The sequence below is a fragment of the Struthio camelus genome, chromosome 3 (genome assembly GCF_040807025.1).
Source record: "Struthio camelus isolate bStrCam1 chromosome 3, bStrCam1.hap1, whole genome shotgun sequence".
Taxonomy (NCBI): domain Eukaryota; kingdom Metazoa; phylum Chordata; class Aves; order Struthioniformes; family Struthionidae; genus Struthio; species Struthio camelus.
Window position 1 is genome coordinate 94,801,563 of NC_090944.1, and position 24,960 is coordinate 94,826,522.

The window sequence follows — 24,960 nt, forward strand, 5'->3', positions numbered from 1 at the left end:
ACATTTTACTATCTGCATGATTAAGTCTTCAAACTAATTTTCAACCAGAGTTATGCAGGAAGTATAACTACTTGCTTTTAAGTTTTTACAGAAACTTCCCAAAGGTTAAGAGATCTGCCTAGTACTTGCTTTCTGCAAGCAGCCTTCGTTTTATCTTGTTCATATAATAACATCTGGAGCTTTATTTCTCCAAACTTTCTCCTTTCTTTTTTCACGCTTTCAGAGCTCTCTTCCATCCACTCACCCAATTTATCCAGCTGGGCCATTTGAAGTCTAATGCATTCAAAGTTCTAGCACAGTATAAACAAACATGTGGTTTGCATTATCATTAACTCCACCAAATGATCATCTTTTATTTTACTGTGTCAGAAGCAAAAGTAATTCAATTTAGAAACGTACAGTATATTCTTGGAACTCTTCCACAAACAAAAACAATACTTTGCTAAACCAGCTACTATTAAACATATTTTTCACAAAAATGTATTCTAATGACGTTAAGGAAGAGGAGATAAAGCACAACTGTTTTTTGCCACTGAGTCACAATTTATGAACAAATAAATTGCTTTAGAACGAATCAGAACAAAGAACAAGGCTGCTTTGCCACAAAGTCGGGTAAATTTGGAAAAGCTGCTGGCTGGGACAGGAAGCTGCCTGTCTAAATGCAGCAGGCTCAAGGACATGAACCTACAAAACTTTTCTGTTTCTCCTCCAGAACAGCTTCATGTAGACAACAGGCATCTTCAGAGGCAGGAAATACAGCAAAACAGAGGTCCTCAGGACAGAGATACAGAAGAAAAGAAGCTGCTATCTCCTTTCAATCAATCCTTCTCAGGTGATCAGCAGAAACTAGTCAACCCCTTGTCAAGATACCTGGCTCCTGTATAACTCTGCATGTTGTATATACACGCGCAGGAGCCTGCAACTAAACCAAGACAAGAAATACATGCACTCCGAAGAGCTTAACGTCAAACCCACAGCACTAGGACTCAAGCAGAAACTACCAAGAGGCCTGGGGGGACTGCTTAGGGAGTCAACAGGGGTGTGAGGGCAAACATCACCCTGCAGCTGAGGCCAGACTGCCGGGAGCAGAACGATGAAAGGTTTATTTGCTCCTAGATGAGGGGGGAAGGTGGCCTAGCACCGCTTGTTTTACTACAGAATCACAGAATGGCCAAGGTTGGAAGGGACCTCTGGAGATCATCTAGTCCAACCTCCCTGCTCAAGCAGGGTCCTCTAGAGCATATTGCCCAGGATCACATCCAGACGGGTTTTGAATATCTCCAGGGAAGGAGACTCCACTACCTCTCTGGGCAACCTGTTCCAAGGCTCAATCACCCTCACAGGAAAGAAGTTTTTCCTCAGGTTCAGATGGAACTTCCTGTGGTTCAGTTTCTGCCTGTTGCCTCTTGTCCTGTCGCTGGGCACCACCGAGAAGAGACTGGCCTCATCCTCTTGACACTCCCCCTTCAGATACTCGTACACGTTGATGAGATCCCCTCTCAGTCTTCTCTTCTCCAGGCTGAACAGGCCCAGCTCTCGCAGCCTTTCTTCAGAGGAGAGATGCTCCAGTCCCCTCACCCTCTTTGTAGCCCTCCGCTGGACTCTCTCCAGTAGTGCCATGTCTCTCTTGTACTGGGGAGCTCACAACTGGACACAGTACTCCAGGCGAGGCCTCACCAGGGCTGAGGAGAGGGGCAGGATCACCTCCCTCCACCTGCTGGCAACACTCTGCCTCATGCAGCCCAGCATACCATTGGCCTTCTTGGCCACAAGGCCACATTGCTGCCTCCTGCTTAACTTGTTGTCTACCAGCACTCCTAGGTCCTTCTCGGCAGAGCTGCTTTCCAGCAGGTCAGCCCCCAGCCTGTACTGGGGCAGGGGGTTAGTCCTGCCTAGGTGCAGGACCTTGCACTTGCCTTTGTGGAACTTCAGGAGGTTCCTCTCTGCCTGTCTCTCCAGCCTGTCCAGGTCCCTCTGAATGGCAGCACAGTCTTCTGGTGTGTCAGCCACTCCCCCCAGTTTAGTATCATCAGCAAACTTGCTGAGGGTGCACTCTGTCCCTTTCTCCAGGTCATTGATGAATATATTGAACAAGGCTGGGCCCAGGACTGACCCCTGGGGGACACCACTAGCTACAGGCCTCCCACTTGACTCTGCGCCATTCACCACAACCCTCTGAGCTCGGCCATCCAGCCAGTTCTCAATCCACCTCACCGTCCACTCATCTAGCCCACACTTCCTGAGTTTACCTACAGGAAATCAGGTTCAGCATCTGGCTAGCTCTTGAAATGCATATCTTTTTGTTTTCTTCACGGTCTTAAAAGTAACAAACCGCCCATATAACATGGGTTAGTTCCTTGTTCTCTTCAAGTTCAGACTCACTATGGATAGATACAGAAGATGAATACATGTTGGTAGTACATGCTGATGTAACTACAGCGTATTAACCTGGCTGGCCTGGGTGCCACCGCTGCAAGGATCCAGCCACAGGGATCTCAGGATGAGCTGGGAAATGGAGTGCATCCCCAGACCGAGGAGACCTGGTGCTCTGCCGCCCTGCACCCCGGCAGAGCTTCAGAGTTATACGTTAACGTTTTTAAATGGAACCTGTTAAGCTCACCAGACAAGCCCTGAAAATAATAATAATAATAAAAATAAAATTTTAAAACATCAAACAGCTGGTAAGTCCCCTCCCATTCCTCATCTTCCTTTCATAGAGCAGTGCCTAACCCCTATTTCTGGTAGCAACCGTGTTCAAGGAACAGCAACACGACAATAACACCGCCATTTCCCCCCTCCCCGGCCAGCTCGCGCCGCGCACCAGCCGGTTCCCGCCGGTTCCCGCCGGTTCCCGCCGGTTCCCGCCGGTACGGCGGCGGGGCGCCCCGCAGCGCCGGCGCGGCGCCACCAGGGGGCGCTGCGCTGCCGAGAGACGGCGGAGGGGGCGGCCCCGGGCGGCCCCAGCGCTGCCCGGCGGCGGTCAGGGGCGCTCCCGCAGGCCGCTCGGCCCCCTGGACGCTGTCAGCGCCCCCCCGCTGCCCGCAGGGCCCGGGGAGCGGCGCAGGGGGAGAGTCCGCCCCGGGTGAGGGGCGCCCCGACGGGGAGCGATCCCTCCCCGTCCCTCGTGTCGGCAGAGGGGCCGGGGCCGGCGGCTCAAGCCGAGCTGCCGCCGACCGCCCTCGCCTCCTCAGTGCAGCCAGGGAGCCACCTCGGAGGGGGGTAAGGGCGCAGGTCGGTGCAGGGGGCTGTCGACGGCGCCCTCCCCTCAGCCTGGGTGAGGTGGCAGCCCTCTGCGTTGGAGCTGGAGGAGTACCGGAATCCTTCAGCTGCAGGTGGAGCCAGTGGCTTGTGCAAGTCAGGTGGCAGCACCAAAGCGTAGCCCAAATACATGCATACCAGCATACAATACATGCAGACAAATGCATACATGGTGGGGGGGGGGGTGCTGGGCTGTTGGCTGAATTCTCTGTGTTAAACTCAAACATTGAATGTAAGTTTGCTGTAGAGCTTTGTTTGCTGTTTTGTTTTCAGCCTTGGAGTTACAGTTGCCTTTCAGGGCTGCAGACATCTTACATACAGATTCGCCAGTCAAAGAAACCTCATACTGCAGTAGTTCATCTCTGAGCAGTTGGTGTGATATGGGGTTTGAGCGTTCCCTGTTCCTTTACGCAACTGTATCGCCTTAAAGCCTGAAGTCCCCAGCACAGTCTTTCTTTGCTTCCAGCCGTGCTGGCTCCTCCTTTCCACCCTATTTTTATATCCCAAAAGGAACAGGCTCGAGCTCAGTAGGCCCCTTACCAACGACAATGTCTTCATCGATACTCCAGGGACAGCCCTACAGCTAAACGGTTCCCGCAGCAGCTGTTCAAAAGGCAGCAGTACCAAACAGAGCATCTAAAAGAGAGAGCATCATGCTGCTCCGGACATCTGAGCTCGCTCCCTAACATTGTACAATACACTGAGCTAATCTGGACGTCAGCGCTCCTTGGAGTAGATTTAGGATGCTGGAGTTAAAAGCCAGGCATGGAGTTAAAAGTCAGGTATGGAGTTCAGCAGGTTTCAGCAAGATTCGGGTAATTTTGCTTCCAAAGCTGAACTTTCAGCTGCTTGAACTAGCAGACAGTCAGGGCTGAAACAGATAAGTTAATGTCTAACATGTGAGACTTTATTGACTATGAGCCAGACGCTTCATAAAGTTAAGTATCAGAAGCTAAGGGAAGAGAATGAATTAATTTAACTCCCTTTACTGGATGTGGGTAAAATCATACCTGTTTAAATGGGCTTTTATTCTGTACTCATCAAGGTTCTTACAAAGAGAAGATACGCTCCCTGCAAGGATTCATTATAGATGATATGAAAACCCAGACACTGGGGCAAGTGATCCGTAGCAGTCTAATCCACCTCCCTCTTTTGTGAGTCTGCCTCTAGTCCACCTCCCTTTTTCAGTCAGCTCATACCCAGCTGACTGAGGTATCTGATGGAATCCCCACTGAAGGGAAATACCCAGCGGCTTTAGTACCTGTTTTATGGTTTTTTCCAGCTGGGGGGGGGTGGGGGACAGGGTGCAAAGAAGAGGGTAAATCCTAAGTCAGAGATAGCAGAGAAGGTTACCAGAGGGGAAAATACATTCCACTTGAACTAACATGGATTTAAAGTAGTCTCCCAAGTTACAGAGGTACCCAGGAAACTGAAGGCTGCAAGGAGCTATTTAAGCAATGAAATGCAAGAAAGCCTTTTTGGTGCTTTTCAATCTTAGATCTGCAGATTGATGAGTCTTGTTTTAAACCCCAAGGAACATTCAGCATGGTCAGAAATTTCAGGCTTTTGAAGCCTTCTGACCAGTCTGGAATACAGATGGCTTCTCCAAGCTCAAAACTGCTCCTATTGTGTGTTGTGCAATGAGGAAGTCTGCGGGAGAGCCTGAAATCGGTTTATAACCACCAGACTGAGACAGAACTCCAAAATGAAACAAAGACAGTGATCTGATGCTTGTGGTTCACAAAATCTGTCTCTTTCAATCTTTCATTCACTGAGTAACGTATTTAATTCTAGATAATTTTCTTCTGGCCAAATATATCAGCTGAAAATATCAAACCACAATTTTCTTACTTTAAAGCTACTTTCATTACTCTGATTAGTTTGTGAGGATTGCATCCTGCCCTTGATGCATAGGCATTACTTTATTTGAAACCAATGGAAGCTTTGGCTGCCTTAGGGATTATAGGTTAGAGCCCAACATTTGTACTGTTGTACACCACTGTATGACCTAAATGAGATTAGAATACTAAATCCTGATTTATTATGAGGGCTTTATTTAGACGTGAGTATGAGGTCTGTGTCAGGATTAATAATGAAATCTAGCATGCCCAGGCACAGGGAAAGCCCAACAATTAAAGGACATTTTTTTTCCCTTGAGAAAACTAGTTCCCAGCCCTCTGTTTGGCTTTTGTCAGAATTGCTATATACTGAATGGCACAGAGACGCTGGATCCCAAAGTTGATGTCGTCATCCATGACTTGGAGGTGAGCCCACACTGGGCAAAGGACGGAAGTATTCCATCAAGAGTGTTTTCCGAGGCTAAGTACTTATGCTCTGCAATGCAATAGCATTCAGAAAGCTTCCAGTATAAGCTTTTCAGAATCCAAACACAAATGAGAAATTATGCCTTCAGGATTTACTGTTTAATTCATCCATGGTGTTGAACAGACACTAGCCTAGGTACCTGCCCTATTGTAAGTCAGATTCCTGAACCTGCTGTAAGAAAACGTCCATTCGTTTCTGCATCCTGGCCACCATTTCTTGTCAGGATACCTGCTGTCATTTAATGCCCCAAATTGCAGCAACGGCCTAAGTATGAGACACAGACATGTAGTTAAGTTCCTCTGCACTAACAGCCACATTAATAAAGGCTTCAGAGGAACTGGCCTTTTCAAAAGGTCCTAACCGGAACAGGGACAAAATTGTAACTAGTGAACTGCAAGGACATGATCTTGAGTTTTAAGCATGGTCAGGTGAATTAAATATCCACAATATCCTTACCTTGTGTCTAATGCAAGTAGTCTATACTTCCACTTTCCACCAGCTAGTTAACTGATCTTGTTCAATAGCGAATTGCTGTCCCACTTGTTTGCTGAGTAGAAATAGCAAGAGTCATTTCTTGCAATGCTGATACTGAGTTTTGGTAATCACAGGCCTCATGGAGATTGTGCAGAGCAAAAGGAACAGAGCCAGAACAACATTTTATTTTTCTTTTATTTGGCGAGAGGCCTGCCTGCCTGGCAGCCTGTCCTGGTGTACCTCAGCTGGGGTGCAACTGGATGGAGCAGCCTCAGACAATTTTTTCGGACAGCTTTAGAGAAAAGCAACTTTTGAAGAAGGACACACGTTTACTCAGTACTCAGGAGATAAACCGTGAGAACTAGGTACTTATGAGAAACAGAATCCAAAAAAAGCATGACATCTCAAAAGGATGAAAAGCCTGCCAATATAACTGAGGACAGTTCTCTGCGTTATCAAAGTATAAAATCAAATATGAAGATATTTCAGTATCTAACAAAATTTTTAACTATTTTCTTCACTTGTGTGCCCTTTCTGCAAAGCCCTTTCTAAAAAATCTTTTGAAGTGCACTCTTAGATAGTGAGAGTCATTAGTTACTGAGTACTTTAAGGCACAGTGATTCATTAACAGTGTTGCCAGCAGACTCTTTTAAGTTCAAGTGACATGAAAGATGAGAATCCTAGACCTTTCTGCTCAGGAACAGGGCAGCCTGTCAATTCACAGACTCCAGATACTTCATGTTATCTACTTTTGATCATTTGAAGTCAAATAGCAGTGTGACAGCCTAGCTAAGCAACTTTTTGAACCCTCAAGCTCCACTCATATTTATTCCCTTGGACACTGACCCTTAGAACAGTAATACAAACAAATTCTCTGGAATTGCCCAACGTCCTTAGACAGCAGGCGTATGATGAAGACCAAACTGGCTGAAGTCCTTAGGCGCTGGAGATCTGAATGGGAAGTCTCATCTATTCAGAAGTTTTAATGCTGCAGTGCAGGGTTTCCCAACCAAGCTCGCCTGTTGGCAAGGGCATGAGTCTGTGACGCGGTTTGTGCGCCCGCTATTCTTTGCTATCCCTGACAACACCTGGTCAAGGGAACAGCAGCTTTTTGTAGCTTTTTACAACATACTGCCTTGAATCGTGAGTTGGCAATCACATCCACAAGGGCACTAAGGGAAACCAGCACTTTGTTGTGTGGAAGTGGTTTCCTGCTTCTCTGTACGTTTTACGGTATGTTTCAGTTGTATGGCAATCTGAAAATCCTGGTGTTTTTGCTGATGACATATCTTTGAAGCCTTTACCCTCATTTAGTAGGTTAAAGTCTTATACCGCACGCTGTGAACAATTGTTACAGGTCACTGATAAAAAGCGGTGGAGGTTCCATGGGCTGCACTAGGTTAATGTTAGCCACAAGCAGAATGAGACTGAGAAGGTTTGTCCTGAGAGCAGAGAGAGAGGCAGTGTGTAACCTGTAGAATCTCATTATCACTGTACTCTGGCCTCTAGATAGCGGGTGTATGCACTGGGGTTGTGGAGACTCCAAAGGATGTACAAGACAGGCCTATTTGTAGAACTGGGAAAGGCTAGGAAGAGGTTTTCCTTGTCAGCTAGAAGGAAGCATGTATCAGTCTAGGGGAGACGCTTTCCTGATCTGGGGGACAAAGCTTTCTGTAGTATGTATTGCAATTATTTTTATTATATCTATTTTATTTGTTGTACATATTGTCTAAACTGCTGTCCAGGCCCTTTGTTTTCTCTTTCTTTGCCTAAGGGAAGCAGTAGCCTGAATGCGGATAGCTTCTCTGACAAATTGGCTTCACTGACTGCTCAGTTCTTGGAGTTCTGCCCAGGAATTGAGTCAGTTTTACTTTTTTTCCAGGAGATATGCAGGAGCTAGGAGCAGGTGCTCATATAAAACTCAGTCCAAGATTATTTCTGTTGAAACCATAAAACTCTCTTTCCATGCCTGCTATAACATATCTCTGGACAAGTACATGATTGCTACTGTCTTGATGTTTCTTATTCTCCTTCCTTTTTCCCATTATTCACTGTGTTTTATGTATTTCCGTACCTGACGCAGTCAGTGGGTAGGCCACTCAATGCTATGCACCACCCTGCTCCAGTGGGCTTTTTCTCCAAAATTCCTAAACCTGATTGTTCATGGTGAGGGTCTTAAATTCATATCTAGGCTCCTTAGGTTAAATGTTCTCATTTACAGAAGCACGGAGGACACAGAGATCTGTTTCAGTCAATGGAAGCTGAGTTTGCATGTGACCTTTAAAATCAAACCACTTACATTTTAGTACCTAAACATGAATTTTGGAGCATAGCTTTAAGTATCCAGTGTAGGTATTTTTAGGGCATGACAGGCATCCCTAAAAATCTTTTTAAATACTGTCCAATCTTACATATACTATACATGTACGTATACTGTACTTAATCAGCACTGTGATAATAATTAGCTTTTTCAGCAAAATAATAGTTATCATCAACTTCTTTCAGGATGAAGCATTATTAATATAAATCATTATCTCATTTAGTACTCAGGGTCAGTATCAACATCTCCGTACCCTGTACCCTACATGGTGTTAGCCTTTCCTACATGGATTCTTTCACTAAAGGAGTTTTCTCTCCCTGCTCACCAGAAATGTAGGGATCCTCCCTGGGAATCGTTCCAGGTAAGAAGCACTTCTCGTAATCGGCTTTCTGTAGATGGTAGAACAAAACACGGCACTGCTCTAGCCTTAACCAAGATGTCTTTTAACAAGCTTGTTATTGGATGGTATATGACACTATACATGACCTAGAGATACAGTAAGCATTTCCACCACGCTACAAGTATCTGAACCACTGAATTTCAGTTCTCACTTCTCACCCCTGTAAGTCAAATCCAGCAGCCTGCAACAGTGCCTATTAATTCATAGACTTAATCCCAAGGGCATATCTGCACACTTGCAAGAAGGTGTGTTTGGTCAGCTGTTGCCACAGTGATGGCACAAATAGGCAACAACCAAGAAGAAAAGAACCTGTAGCTGCATGTACGCTTTGGTGGATTTGGGCATTCAGAGGGTTTTATTTATTCCTCTGTGCAGCATATTTGAAGGTGTTTATATACCTTTTCTACCACTTTAGTGGAATGTAGGATGTTCGAAGAAAAAGGGAATGTGTTAGATTTGCTGTGCAAATTTTGTATTGCTTATAGACTTAGGAGATAGAGATGTCTATCCCTTATAGACACAAAGGTTTCTGCAATACGGAGCTGAACTGTTACAGCTTGTTGCAGCGTTTTGAATTTCATGAGTACATTAAGGTGTTTAAAATTATTTATAATGAAATGCAGCTAAATAAAGTACTTGTTAAAGCAAAACGAACCAAAAAAATCCTGAGAAGATACGATGTGGCTACCACCAGGAAAAATGTCAGGTACCTGCTTACTACAGAAAATACAACATTACTGAACTAATTTAAAATCCAGATAATTTCCCTTAGGAAAAAAAATCAGCAGTAAACTGTTTAGGGGCTGGTGGATTTCTTTTTTTCTCAAGGATGGTAGAGATTTGTACACAAGCATCAGCAAAGGGCAGCTTTCTGAGCTGTTCCCTGCCAATTGCTGACAAAGGCAGTCCTAATGAATCATTCTGAATTGTGATCATGTGCTACCAGCCCACAGTGAGCTGCCAAAGAGGAAGTGCAGCTTGTTTTCTTTCATTTTCTTGATTCCTATGCTGTAGGAAGATGAAAGGAGAAGGAGGAGGAGGCAACAGCGGCAGCCAAACTTAATAAATAATTCTGACGATTCCTGATATCAAATGGAGGCCCCTGAGTGGGACCCACTGAAAAATGACACCCTTCCGCCGACCCTGACGCCAGCTGTCCCTCCGTATGTGAAGTTGGGCCTGACTATTGTATATACTGTTTTTTATTCACTCCTTTTTGTGTTCATCTACGTCCAGCTCTGGCTGGTCCTTCACTACAGGCACAAGAGGTTCAGTTACCAAACTGTCTTCCTGTTTCTGTGCTTGTTTTGGGCCTCTCTTAGGACTGTGCTCTTTTCGTTTTACTTCAAAGACTTTGTCACAGCAAATTCTCTCAGCCCCTTCATCTTCTGGCTTCTCTATTGCTTCCCAGTCTGCCTCCAGTTTTTCACCCTGACCCTGATGAATCTTTACTTCACGCAGGTAAGCAACAGACATTTGGTTGATTAAATCTGACATAATGGTAAAGCATTATTTTTTTCAGGTTCATAAGAAAGCTGTAATTTCCTAATGTACTTGGGCAGGGCAAGAAGCACATATCAGATATTTAGTTGAGAATTTAACTTTTGATCTGTGTGCAAGTGGTCGGTGTTACAATAAAACCTGGAGCGTGAAGTGATTGCTTCAGGAATGGCAAAAGAATATATCTACTGTCCATTAAAATGGTGTCATTTATTTTAAAGATTGGGAGAAAAATTGTACAGGAGAGCTTGGATGTTGAACCTCCAAAGTGCCTTTCTATTGTTATTCTTTATTGTTGTTGTTTTTGTTATTGTTAGACCCCCATAAGCTTCCTGGCTTAGCAAACCTGATCTCTGTGTGCAGTCAGAATTGTAATTTTTAATTTTACTGACAGGCATGTCGCGTCCTGTCCCGTCTCGTGTCCCTTCCCCCCCCACCCCCCCAAATTCTACATAGGTTGGCTAACGTGTTTCTGACTGAGTAGATTTCTGTTCTGTGTATCAATAGTCAGATTGTTGATAGAGTCCTACTGCAGACCCACATTTCTATTATGATCTGTATTACAAATAGCACTGAGTCTAGGACCCTGTAAGTGCCAGGTGTTATACAGATATATACCTTCTGCGTCAAGGACACTGTGATGTAGAGGTAAATTAGCTGTGTGGAAGGGGAAGAAATAGTATCTGTGCTTTAGAAAAAGGCCTTGAGAGGGGATCTGTGCTGTGGACAGCTAAGAAGCCAGATGAATTATGCTGCACAGTGCTCCATGTTGCTGCAGGTAGACTTACTTGGAAACACTTAACAGTGGGCTTGGGTGTCTTGGCACTGGGCTGCAGGCTGGGATGTTAGCATGTTGGGAAGCAAAGAGAGGCTGCCTGGTTTGCCTGAGATCTCAGAGAAGGCTTGCAGGAGGGCAGGCATTTGATTCCATATCTCCTGAATCCCACTCCAGTGCCTTGAGCAAGAAGCCAAGCCTGCCCTCAGATGGCCTATGGCAAAAGCTGCTTTCCCAGCGCAGGTGTAGCTGGCCAGGAGAGCACGAACCAACCCTGGAGCACCACCAGCAGCGCTCAGGACACTTTGGGCTTTGCCGTGAGCCCTGCTAGGGCCCAGTTCAGAGCCTAGATCAGGGTGCCTCTCTAGTGGTTACAGCTACTACAGGCCTGTGAATTCTGAACAGCGTGGCTGGAGGATCAGGCTGCTTGTGAGAGCTACCAGCCCAAAGGTGTAAAAGCAGAGGTGGTAAGCATGAGAGCTAGAAGAGGAATTAAGCAGCAGAGGGAGTTAAATACTTAGAACCACATACACATTTTTGCACTTACATTTACTTTTCTGGATTCAGCGTCTGAAACACCTGCAAACCCACCCCGCTCCACTCCCCTGGGCTTGAGATATATTAGAGGATTACAGGAACCTTTCATCTACATGCTACTCAAATCCAGCTGAGGCATGTAGTGACCTATGTTTTGTCCCATGGCTACTGTGAGAGATATTTGATGATGATGCAGTTCCCAAGCGGCAGGTGTCCATCATCACACAGAGTCCATCACCATCACAGCAGTTGGGACTAAATCATTGGCTTGGGCCAGATTCTTCCCTCAGACACACATGTAGAGCTCCCACTGAAGTCTGAAGGCAGAATGTAGCATCTTGGCTCTTGGCCAAGAGAAGCTGAGGACGAAATGAGCACGGAGAATGCACTGCAGTCTGCACTCTGTGCATTAGAGTGCCAGCACTCAGGGGCTTAGTGTTGTAGGTAGCCAATTCCTTTTGTCTGAGGAAAAATCCATGGAGAGAGCATACAGAAAGCACTCCTAGGTCGTTTTAACCTATTTTTGGCATTGCTGTCTGATATCACTAAGGAAGTACAAGTCAGCGGTTGGAAACATGAAAAATGCTAAGGCTATTGGTTCTGCCTTTAACACAGTTTTTGCTTTGTCACTGTGAGCCCTCACAATCTTCCTCTGAGCCCTTCTATAAAAGAGTGTAATGGTTACCTGTCTTACAGAGCTGTTGTGAGGCTTTTGAAACAGTATTTACAAGGGGCTTTAAAACTTTTGTGCTATGTCTCACAATCTGTAAAGATTGTGAGCCACCGTAGACAAGCATATTATTAGTATTGCTGTTTGCTTTGGACGGGTTGCTCCCGTGAAATCTCATCTCAAGTATCTCCCCAGTGAAAACAAAGCCTTGAGAAATACAAGCACAGCTATTATAAGAATATAATGTAAGACATGGAATCAATGCACGCACTTTTAATTCACTGTTGTTAATTCTTTACTTCTAACGACTAAAAGGTGGTTTGGCTTGAAATTCAGCATCTTCTTGAGACTGTATTTTTAATGTGCGTATAGCTTTGCACAGTAGACAAGCAAGAACTAGTGTGAAAGGGGTGGGGAGAGAGAATTTTCTTTTCAGTAGCAGCTTGTAACTTCACAGGCCAGTTCAGAAGCAACTTTTATCCCTTTTTTTCTCCAGAAAGAAGGAAAGGGACTAGAGCTGTGTCTCATTGCATGGAAACCATGCTAGTTAACCGGTGGTAAGCTAGAGGAAAAGAAGTTATCTACGTATAGCATAGGAATAGCAGACTAGAAGAGACCTCACGAGCCTGGAACTTGCAAGCGTTTATTATGGGCTGTAGGACACGCAGCATTTCTACGTGGGGCACTGCTAAGAACGCCTTTAGACATGGCCACAAGATGAAAAATTAGTTCCAAAAAATTGCAGCTCCTCCCAGCCAAAGAAAAAAACGTCATTTGACAAGTGCCTGAGGGCGTTTTTCCGAATAATAAGCAGCTTTGAACTTGACAGGAAGTTAGCCACAACTATAGCCTTTATAATAGGTATCCCTAAGCAATGGGGTCACAAATTTGGACTATATCTTTTGTGTAGCAGGACAAATAAGCCATGATGGTGTCAGCAGGGCAGGGGTTATTCCCAGATTTGCACGTCACCTTCAACAGAAAGAACAGAAGGAGTTCTAAACCAGGGGACCGGTGGACAGGAGAGAAGTTACAGTCAAAATAGTCTTGACTCAGAACAATTCCTTAGGGGTCTTTAGACTGAGTGCCAAATTCAGAGTCCTTTCTTACTGTCTTGATATCCTACTCGTGGTGGAATAAAAAGGGTGCTGAAGGTAAGGCATATACAATGTTACCTCCTTTCAGAATGTATGTACTGCAGAAAATGTGCACGGTCTCTAGTAATTGAGCCGAATTGATTATCCTGTCTGTATTCATTCTCTTGTCTTCTAAAGGAAAATATGTGACCTACCTCTCAGGATAAGCCTCTCTTTACTTAGAAATCATTGAAGTAAGTCTTAAATGAAAATGAGATCCAGTGGCATAAACCAACGTAAAACAACAGCTCAACACCTGCAAATAACCACATAGTACCAAGCCAGAGAAACTCCCTGGTCCATTAAATAGTGAACAGAAGTGTGCATTTCCTGCTACAGAGACTGAAAAGCCCGTAGCTCTTTTTGCCTCACACCTGCACCTCCCACAGATTTATTTTGGCTGTTAAAATAACAGCCAATTTACTTTGATAAAGTAAAGACTGTAAATTGGCAAATAACATTTTCCACTTTAACCAAATCCAGACAGCAAGGATCGCAGCATTCAAGCAGTTTTTTGTTTGTGTCCTGCCTAGCCAAATCTTCCATTCTTCCCTGCCAATGACGAGGGGAGATTGAGATGAGTCCTTAGGCTTTACAGTCAGTGGTGTGGGCATAAGTTTAAAGAGGATCTGGGAAAGAAAATAAAAGAAAATTAAAACTTGCCTTTTTTGGTGGTGGGGTGGAGGGAGGCAGAGAAGGGCTTGCTTCACTTTGTTTTATTTCTTTCAGACTTTACGTTTCCCTGGGGAACAGGATACAAACGAAGGAGGAGGAAGGCTAGGATGGAGGGTTACAGACTCAAAAAACAAGGTCAAGGCCAAAGACTGTGAGGGGTAGAGGATGTTGGAAATCCCAGTCCCCCTCTTTGGCCAGGCGCAGCAAGCTATTTGTTGGGCTATAGGTTTAGCCATTACATTCTCAAGCACCTGGGGAAAGTGGTGCTGAGCTAAAGAACTGGGAGGCTGTATAGGTAGAGAAGGTCTGGTAGGTGGATTTACCTCTCCTTCGTCTTCCCTAACCATCTTTCCTTTCTCTGGCATCTAGATTGGGCAGTTTACCCTGCCTCCCAGCAGGGCTGATAAAAATCAGGGGCTTTCGAATGAAGAGAAGTTGTACAGAGCAGGACAATTTAGAGAGGAGCTGCCCAGGCTAGAAGTACTTCGAAGGGTGGGGTAAAACCAGCACAACACTTTCAGAGAGGTTACGTATCTCAGTGGAATTCTAATTGAGGTACATGTTATCTCTGTGAAGAAAATTAAGAGCACTTCTTATCCTCTAATTACTCTGGATAGAATTTTAAAAGTAATACCACCAGTTAGAGCGCAGAAAGGGCTTTTTATTTAGTATTTCAATATAAATTAATATACCATTTTTTACAGAGCTTTATGTTAATTTAAAGCATGCTTCAGATGTGCCTAGGACTACACGGGAGTCAAAATATAGGTGGTAAAGCATCAGCGGATGTGTTGGGTGTATAGGAGAAAAGTTAGAACTGCACCCAGAGATGCTATCTGCCAGCATCTGGCAGGAGGAGTAAGGTGATTCGAGTTAGCAAATGATTTGACAGGAAAGCTACACATGCGAGTTTACTGTGACTGCCAGACCCATGATGGTCCCTCTCCTACCTGTACTAGTTTTACCAAGTTACACAAGGCTGCATATGGTAGTGAGTCATGTGGTCCCTATCGGTAGGTCTTGCAAACCGTGTAGAGTTTAAAGAGCAGAGGACTGAGCATATTTTGGGGGATCTGATCCAAATGTAGGAACATTTAACATGAAAGAATGAACATAGGAGAAGGACAGAAGGGGAAGGTGGGCCTGGGATTGGAACATACCCAGTGGAGAAAAGGTGTGCAAGCTGATAGGGTGGGTCTGGGCCTGCATGAGGCCATGGCAGATTTTCAAGGTGCAGAGAGAAATTTGCATGGAATGTGACAGAGGAAGGGAGAGGGGCAGTGGTGGAAACATCTGAGAGGGAAAAGTACACTCTGAACTCTACCGTTTTCTGAAAAGAGAACTGGTAAATAAAGGTGAACTCCGTTTCTGTACAGAGAGCCAGCTTGAGAGGTATGCAAGCACTTAACACATGCCTGAGGCTTTATGGTGAGCTGTGGTTCCTGTAAAAGTGAATTGATGAGCTGGACCTAGGGGTGTACTGGAGGTCTATGCCAATGTTAATATCAGCTCAGCTAAATCAGAGCATGGATTGAAAGTTGCTCCAGTGAGATTTTTTTTCTTCTTTTGCTCTGGGCATATGTGACTTGACTTTGACACCTGGGGCCTGAGTGGCTCCTGATGTAACTTGCATAGCCATAGCAGGAGCCCCCTTAACTCCTAGCTGCACTGCCCATGGGCTCTCCTGCCAGCCCCACCACTCTTCTTCTGGGGCCCTGGTAGGACATCCTGCAAGGTTAGCTTGCAGCTGTTTGCATCAGTTCCTGCAACGGAGGAATTTTTCTTGGCTGTATCAAGAGCTTTTTGGAGCCCTTTTGTACTGCTGCAGTTCTGTATGCCAGATGTGTACCTCAGGGGAGTGGAGGAGGGAGTGTGAGAATCTCATTTGAGGTTTCCAGTTCTTCAGCAAAAACAAGGAATCAAAACAGTGTATTTCTACTTTAAAGAACAAGCAAAAGGGGAAATATTTTTAGGAAGAAAAAGTAATCTTTTAGACGTTAGAAAATTAGCAAGGAATTTCACTAGCTGATTTCTTTCTTGTTGTTATTCGCCTTGGGGCTCTCTGAAAGATCATTTTTTAAAAGTCTGCCTTCTGCTTGCTCTTCAGTCTATTCTTAGGAGTAGCCTGATTTGCTCTGGTTTGCTGGAAGACTTGCTTAGATGACTCAGATATTGACTGGAAGCTTTCTCAACAGCCTTGTGGGGAGGGGCCATTGAGCAACCAGTCTTTTCTTGCAGGGTGCTTTGAGTTAAATGACTGTAAAAAGCAAAAAGCTGCACCCACACATGTAAGGTATATTGAGATCAGCTTCTGACATCCCTACTCCCACTGAGCAGCCCTTTTTTTTTGACAATCACACTGCTTCCAGCAAGGGTACTCATAGAATAATGCACTGTCAGTGTAAGCAAAGGTGGCAGAACCTGGCCACCTCTCTTTCTGTCTAGTGATGAAGTTGTAAGAGTGCCCATGCCTTGCACTACAGCTTTCACTCTGCATAGTGTTCTTTTTCTTTCTTAATGGTCATTTTACTCTTATAAAATTCAGAAGCGTGTTATCCAGTGGAACAGTTCCACCAAATGTAGAATCACAGTAACACAGCCACTTTGGCAATCTCACCTCTAGAGATGCTGCCCTGCAGATTACCTGCAGCAGGAGCATGTTGTGTCTGGTTTTAGCTAGGTTAGCCACGGAGCTTTTGCTGAGTAGGGCAGACTTGCACTGTGTCTGATGACCGGAGTGCTCTGTGCGTTAGAGGGGTGAGTGGATCTTTGTTGGAGGCCCACAGGAGATGGTATTCTGGAGCTTGTGAATCTCCTGGGTTTTGTGGACTCGGTGTAACTCATGGCCCACTGCAGATTGCTTGTCTCGTGCAGTTCTGTGCACTAGCTCTCAAAACTCCTGTTCAGTGCTGCTCATGAGAGTTATCAAAATTAACAGTAAAATATGTGTGAGTAAGTAAGTGCTACTCAGAACAGGTGAGGGTTGTGGAATGGCCCTAGAGACACGTTTTACTTATTCAGTTTAACTGAGGTCAGGAATCTGCTCTCTCCCCAGCTGACCACAGTATCATCCAGAGTAAGCAGGGGAGGCAAAATGTCTCATTTTGGGTACAGGAAGTATTTGGAACCCCATCCCTCCTATAAAAACTGCCAGCCCCCAACTGCGCCACAGGAGCATGAAACATTCACAAGCTTCTTATACCTTTCCTTCCAGTAGCAAGTAAATAAAACAACATAAAACTTGCTCCTGAGAGAAATTCCTGTGAGAATTCATGATCTAGGTATTTAGATAGTGAATCACAAAAATCGTCTATGAGGGATAGTGCCAGAAGTGTTAACTATCTGAAAACAGTATCGATGGTTGCTGAATATTTTTAGGGATTTTTTTCAGTTTTTCACTTTTATTCTCAGCTATTATTTTCGCAGGGCCTGCTAAAAAGCTCCATTCTCTCTACTGGTTCACCTAGTGCTAAGCAGACTGATGTGCCACAGAAATAATTTCCATGTTAAGGCAGCTATTTATGGTGATAAGGAGTTAAATGAGAAGTTGTTCCTGGAACAAGCGACGCCTGATTTTCTCCAGATCTGTGTCTGACTTTGAGCTCTGATTGAAGCTGTTTCCATAACTGGGACATTTCTTATGGTACTTTCCTATGCAGAGTTCTCGTTTTGGGCGATGTGAAGAGTCGTTATGCAGTATTCTCTATACAGAGGGCATATATCAGATACATTTGCAGGGTCCCTCACTTCTATTGAGTCACTGTTAATTTTAAGAGTATGATAGAAAGGTCATGCCTTTGACGCTTCAAGTATTCTGTCTTCAGTTCTCTGACCAGACCATTTAAAATTTAGTGGGGGACAGACAGGCTGACAGGCAGACACCATGCCTACACATACATAGTGATCATGTAAGTCCTGTTTCCTTGGGAAAGTATGGTAATCCTAGCAAATATTATGCAAGATGCATTAAAGCGCATGCAAAACCAAATGGAATGGGTAAGGCGAGATAAGTTGAGAGGAAGACAATTAGGAAATAACCCCCAGTAAATCATGCAGCATGGTTTTTTTTTGTAATACTAGTAATCACTGTGTTTCAGTGTAGGCTGCTGAATTTAAATGAACTTTATAAACAGATTTTGACAGCAGAGTTGTGTTAGCTTATGAAAAAGCAATGATGCTCCCCTTTAAGCTTTTTTTTTAAATCAAGATACAAAAATTGGTTAATATTTTTCTCTGTAATTTCTGACGGTGGTCAAACACTTGGGACTGATATTACATAGCTACTGTGCAGCAAAAGTGTCAGCATTTTGTCTTTTCTGCTACAGCAAGATAAGTATTGTGCCTGAGCTGTCCCACTGTAAAAATATGTACTGTTCTGTTAGTGAACATATAGTCAGTGGAAGCCAAATACACCTCAGAGTAAAACAAGGAGTTTGATTCCCACCAACATCCTTCTGGTAATATAACATGTGTTTAAACATATATACCAAATTTCAGGCCAGCCCAGTATGGGCAGGGTACTAATGGCTCTTTATGTGAATAGCGCATCTGACCCAGTATGCCAGTATGAGCTGATCTGCATGAGAGACATGTAGTGATAGGTCACGTAAGGGCATAATTATTTACCTTTTTGATTGTACTGGCATTGGTCCTCTTGTGAATATTGGTATAAAGGACCTTATTCCGAAGCCAAAATAAGCAAAAATAGTGATGCGAACAATTTGTATACAGGTATATCTTCATCTCCTGCTGAGTGGTTTTAGTAGTTTGTTTATAGGTTGCCTGCCATGGATAAGCCATAAATAGAAATCTGTTGTGTAATGAAACCTGTCATTGCATTTCATGTGATGTGAGACAGGATTCCTGTGGATCGTTGTGTCTTTCTTTGCTTGCATGCATCTTATATCTGATGCAATATTTTTCTGTTTTGCAGGTGATTTTCAAAGCTAAGTCAAAGTATTCCCCAGAGCTACTCAAATACAGGTAAGAGCTGTGGTAAAGAAAAGTAGCCATGCACTCAGAGAAACACTACATCTTTGATAATATGCAGTGGTCATATCTCAGCTACTCATATTTATATGCAAATGTTTTATAATGATGAATGATGGTTCTGATGCCAACTTCTCTCCTGTGATATTTAGAAGTCTGTGTCATTTCCCAACACAAGCACCATTTTTAGACATTCAGATATTTCAAAGGCAAGTATTTCACTTGCAAGCAGGAAACACTGACCTTGGTGATCTGTTTACCGAATTTTAAAGAAAGTCTGTATGTTGGTGAATTCAGATCCAGTGCTTTGGTGAAGGTAGCAGGGTGATGTATTCGTTGTGACAGGAATGAGTTAGACTGGATATAATTCAGAAGTAAGGCCAGTGGTAATAAAAGAGAGACTCAAAAGTTTTCAGAAGGTGAGAGAAGAGTTGGGAAGGAGGTGGAGAGAATGAATTCAACTTGATGATGCATTTGGGAGCTCACAGATAACTTCCTATAATTCCAAAGAGTTGAGAGTGTGGCAACTTTGCGCTTATGTGTGGGTTTTGTTTGACATCTTATTTGAGCCAAAGAAATTGTCAGGGACTACTTAAAAGCTCCTCAAAAGGTGGTAGATGTCCAGGAAGCTGAGGAAGAGCTCAATAAATTAATGTTTATTGTTGCAATGCCTAGAAGCCTCAGTTAAGGGCAAAGTTGTTCACTTCGGAAACAAATTAGGAAAACAGAGGGAGAGGGAGAGAGAGAGAGAGAGAGAGAGAGAGAGACTGTCTCTTCTCTAAAGAATTTGCAATCTGAAGTCAGGATAGGAAAGCACAGTAATTTTCAGCTGAAATCTGACCCATTACTTGCTGACTGTTCAGCAGAATATGGAACTGCATCAACAGGTCAAATATTAAGGTCAGATATTACTGTCCTTGCCCTGGAAAGCTTGTTATCACGTTTGATTTTAATACTGCTGGGGAGGCAGAGGTCTGGAGCAAGTGTTTCAGAAACCGTGTTTGGTAGAACGTACAATGAAAGCAGGGTTGGCGCGGGCTGTGCTGGGGCTAGTGACCAGTGAGGGTATAGGCCAAGCAGGGTTTGCTGGTTGAGTGAGGGATGAGGGGCTCCTTGCTGGAGAGCAGCTGATGCAGCAAATGTAAGGATGGGAACAGAAAGGCTGCATCTATTTGGTAGACCCAGGAAAGCTTCCAAGTTAGTGGATCGGTGTGCACACCTTGGCCACATCCCAAACCACAAGGGGCAAGAGCAAGATGCTTCCTGGTCAACACTATGCCACACAAATTGGCATCCCCCGTTGGTTTCTATGGGAAGGAAACCCAGGAGCGTGGGCTGGCCAGTGACCATGACACACACCAGTCAGATCCCCAGCCAGCCCCCAGAGTGAGCGGCAGAGCATGCCTGCCTCTGATGATACACGTAGCCAGGAGCAACAAAGAGGAAGGCTTTGCAGAAAGCCTGGACCATAGGAGAGAGTGATGTGAGGCAGGTCTGTGGGCGTTGTTGGCTGGCTTTAAAGGAGAGACAGAAGCTTTGAACCTCATCTGCTACTGATGATTGTGGCAAGGCTTTGTTCTTGACAAAGTGCTTGAAAGTGTCTTTCTTTAAGCAAAGGGGGCTTGTGGCTTTTAGTCAATGGGTGTGTAATGAGTACCTCAGCACCCTGCACATGAATCTTGGAGCATTTCCATTCCTAAATACTTATGTATTGTGACCTGAGCTACTCTTGTACAGACTACCCACCCAACAGCTTCATGTCTACCCTTCCTCTTGTCTTCTGCATTTCTATCAGAGCACTCTTGGGTCTGGCTTAGCCTTCTTCCTCTTACTCAGCTCTACTGGTGAAGGACCTGATTACCATTTTGTTTTCATATCTACAACTCTTAGCATGGATGTGGTTAGCCTGCATATAAGGGCCATATAAAGCTGTACAGGGTAACTGAAGTGATGTAAATACATGCACACCCATAGCCAAGGTCCTGTGTAATAACTATGATAGGCCAATGAGAGACAAATGATTCTGGCCTACAGGCAGGGGCTGGAGTCTTGCACTTACTGAATCTGATTTTTATTCATTGCTGAATGTTCACTTTTTGATTTTTTTTTTTTTAATTTTCGTTAATAAATGTCAGGCCTTGTTGCCTGGTGTTGTCATTCCCGCAATAGGTAACACCTACATGAGCCAGGCAGCAGTGAAGTAGGACTGCATCTGTGTACTGACACAGGTCTCAGAAATCAGAATCTTTCCAGATAAGGAAAAGATTGATAAAATGTTGTCAGAGATCCAGAATCTAAAGCGAACTTTGCTCAGCACAGCCTTCATGTTGTTAGTCACTATAGTGAAAGAGCTCATGGCCAGGCCTGTGCCGACCCAACTTCATATTTAAACAGTCCTGCTGCACGTCTCCCTGGGCCTGGGGATTTCTTAAAATCACTGGGTTTGGGTGAGGCTTACTGTTCTGTGTGTGCATGCCTGTTTACACACAAGCCTCAGCCCCTGTATGGTTTCTGAGGAAACCACATACAAAATGCAGTAGTTTCACACAGATTTTCCCGTTGAGCCAGCCAAAACTCACTGCATTCAGCTGAAGTTTGGTTCTCGGTTCAAAGAAAAACTTGGAGGATGCATCCAGTCTGGCACAGCAAGAGCAGAACACCCTAGCACATGCCTTGCCCAGCCAAGCCGTATTACACAGACCTCCTTTTAAGGGACCAGCCCCAAAATGAGGATTATGCACAATAGGCTGGACAAATAGTCACTGGTGTAATGTGGGAGCAGCTCCCTGCCCTGCCTTTCTGTTTTCTAAAAAATGTTTATTCACCCTCTGTAGGTGCCCTGGTGGCTGAGATTTAGTAATATATTTTGCCTTTAAGTGAGTCAGTAATGTTTTCTGCAGCTGCAGAGATCCCAAAACTGCCCTGGAGACCTAGCCTTCATCTCCATCGGCGCTTATTCAGAGGCTCAGCAACAATGCCTCTATTGTCAAAAAAGGCAGCCATTTCCCCAGCCACATAATGTTATTAAGGGGGATGGAAGATCATTATGTGAAGAGCTGCACAACTGACTGGCCATAGCAGCTCACCCTGGCACGTACGGGAGTGTGTGGGCATGACAACATTACATTGCTTTTTTTCCTAGACCCCAGCAAGGAGGAGCCTGGCCTGGAAGCCTCTAAGCCTCGCTGGTGGCAAGCCGCCATCAAAGACATGCAGGCTGTGCCGAAACAGAAGGTCCTCCTGACTAAGTTGAGCCCCAGGAGAGAACATACTTTCTGCACGTGGGCAAGGTGTAGGAGCCTACCTTTCCTCCTCAGCCTGACGCCCCTGAGAATATTTTACCTGCATTGCAGTCAGGGAGCAGAGATGAGACCATTAAATGGGCTTTGGGAGAGGAGGGGAAGGAAGACACATGACCATCACTTAAAAGACTTTTCAAGTGTTAATAAATGCAAGCTGTAAAGATACTACCACTCCAACTGGGAACTGAGTTCTCCAGAGGAAGCCATATGAGAGAGGAGCTTTAGGACTGCAGTGATTTCAGCATTAGACTGTGGGGTTTAAAAGAGTGATCTATAGCCTCTTATCCTAAAACCAGAGCCCTCCTCCAGAAAGACAAGAATGAGCATAATCTTCCCGCTTGAGAGGGAATTTCCATGGCTGACAGACAGTGGCCCTGCTTACAGGGGCCAAGGGAACAAGGGCATTGGTTCATAAACACAAACAGGGACTTCTAGGCTTTCAGTTCTGCCAGTTACACGTCTGAAGGGTCTCAAAGATGTGCTCCTTCCTTTCTTGTCCTCTGAAAAAAAGCCAGCTGTTCTTCAGTTTTGCAGCTGGGTTGATACCATCCCAAAAGGATATGAGCATGTGGAAATAAAAGATCACCATTGGGTAAAAGTATTTTTAAACAATCAGATTTTGATTCATCAGCATTTCCTATCAGCGAAATTCAAAATTCCCAGAAGACGTGAAGGGCTGTGGACCAAAACTTCTTGTTCAGTGACTGCAGTTCATGAATGTTATCTGAAATTGCCTTGATCAGCAGTGATAATGAAATAAGCAAACACCAGAAATGGAAACACACTTCATTTTTTTTTTAAAATGAAAAGCTCTGCAGCTGTGTGTAGGAGGAAAGAGAAATTAAAAGCGAAATTAAAAGCAGCCTTTCTTCAGTTTATGGCATGCTTGTATTGCAGGTATCAGTGCTGGGGAGATGGATAGAAGAGATGAGAGAAAACTGCCCAGCTTTTGGGCTTCTCTCTCCCTCACACATTTCTATTTCAGCTCTGCCCCTGTGGTTGTGCAAACAAACCCTTGGCCTGGCATGGATGGCAAATGACCATTCAGAATCAATGTGCATATTTAAAATTCTTGATTTTCTTTTCAGAAAGTTGCTCATGATCAAGATATTTAGGAAAAAGGACAGAGAAAGGAGCTGAGGAGCTAGTAGCTGAGAGATTTTTCCTCCTATTAGACACTTCACTAATTTAATAAGCAATCAAACTGTAAACATTGGCAGCCATTGATACTGTTCACGGGAATAATCATATATTAAAACGAAGATCAAAACCAGTCCTTTCCAAGCAGCTCAACCATTTGTAAGGTTTCTTATACAAGTGAATAGTCATATAAGAATAGGTCTGTGCTGTATGAAGTGCACACTCTTAAGAAAGCACATGCGTTTTTAAAGTCATTTTTATATGTGTTTCTGCTACAGACACTTTCATGTTTTGTTTCCTGCCGTTAGTTTCTTATGGCTTATTGTAGAACTTTAAAAGCGGGTTTGCAATGAGTGACTTTCTTCTCTCCAGCAGGCTGGAGCACTGTGATTTAGGCTTGTGCAGTTAGTTTCTCTGCGAGCTCTCGCAGCCCCAAGACGTGTGCCTTCCTTCGCTCAGAGTGCAGCACCAATCTCATGACTGACGCTTGCTGAATAAAGTTGCTAAAACTCTGTTTTCTCATCACCCTCCCAGGTTGCCCCTCTACCTGGCCTCTCTTTTCATAAGTCTCCTCTTCCTCTTGGTGAATTTAACCTGTGCGGTATTGGTGAGAACAGAGAATTCAGAGAGAAAAGTCATTGTCTCTGTCCGAGTGGCAATTAATGACACGTTGTTTGTGCTGTGCGCTGTCTCACTCTCCATCTGCCTGTATAAGATCTCCAAGATGTCTTTAGCCAACATTTACTTGGAGTCCAAGGTAAGGTACATTTTCAGTTCTTTTACAGTTCCTTCTCGGAGACAATGGCAGTGCAAGGCAAAGGCCTACATTTCTGTAGATTCCCTGAGAGTTGGAGGCCCTAAACTTCACAGCTTGCACCTGGCTGTCCATCCTGCCTACAGAGATGAACTAAATAGGAGGTTGTAGCTAAGGTGCCTTTGGCTAATACCAGAGACCCCAAAATGAAGTGTTGTGAGACAAAGAATTTACAGAATGTAGTAGCTAGAGTTTCTCACAGCTGTTTTTCAGCTTTCTCCAGACTCCCATCTGAAGACCCCTTCATTTCAATACTACGGCAAAAAAGGTGGTCTATACTTTAGGATCCTTCGCCTTGTCAAATTATTTACTGATTATTTTAAATATTTAAGGTAGCCGTGTGCAGAAGGTAAGCGAGGAAGAGGAACGTGAACCTCCCTTTATGAATTTGCATACTGCCCTATAGATAGTGAGAGTGCATTTTGAAAGACTTAAGCATTATAAATTCAGTCCAGTGGGAAGAAGAAGGTAAAAGTCTCTTTTACTACAGAATGTTTTTAAAGAAATATTATTAGATTGACAGCTTTTGACACATTCTGTGGTCAAATGGCTGGGTTTACAGCTTAACATCACATCATTTGTGGTAAATGGTTAAATCTTAAAATAAATAGTTTAACCAGTGCCAATTACCGTAGCAAACCTTTC

At 44.3% G+C, this 24,960-nt stretch overlaps 1 protein-coding gene across 5 annotated transcripts in view; it reads left to right on the forward strand.

The window, feature by feature from the left end:
* Nucleotides 1–3,060: 3,060 nt before the first annotated feature.
* Nucleotides 3,061–24,960, forward strand: part of GPR137B (G protein-coupled receptor 137B) — a 32,805-nt gene continuing 10,905 nt past the window's right edge. Inside the window, exons 1-5 of one of the 5 annotated variants that reach the window (XM_068939208.1) lie at nt 3,061–3,219; nt 8,601–8,738; nt 9,792–10,238; nt 19,004–19,053; nt 24,036–24,258. In XM_068939208.1, coding sequence (XP_068795309.1) covers nt 9,870–10,238; nt 19,004–19,053; nt 24,036–24,258 — 642 coding nt within the window. In that variant the 5' untranslated portion in view covers nt 3,061–3,219; nt 8,601–8,738; nt 9,792–9,869. Of the gene's footprint in view, nt 3,220–7,621; nt 7,734–8,600; nt 8,739–9,752; nt 10,239–19,003; nt 19,054–24,035; nt 24,259–24,960 lie in introns of those variants that run through there. The other 4 variants (XM_068939211.1, XM_068939206.1, XM_068939209.1 and 1 more) reach the window with 4 other exon arrangements.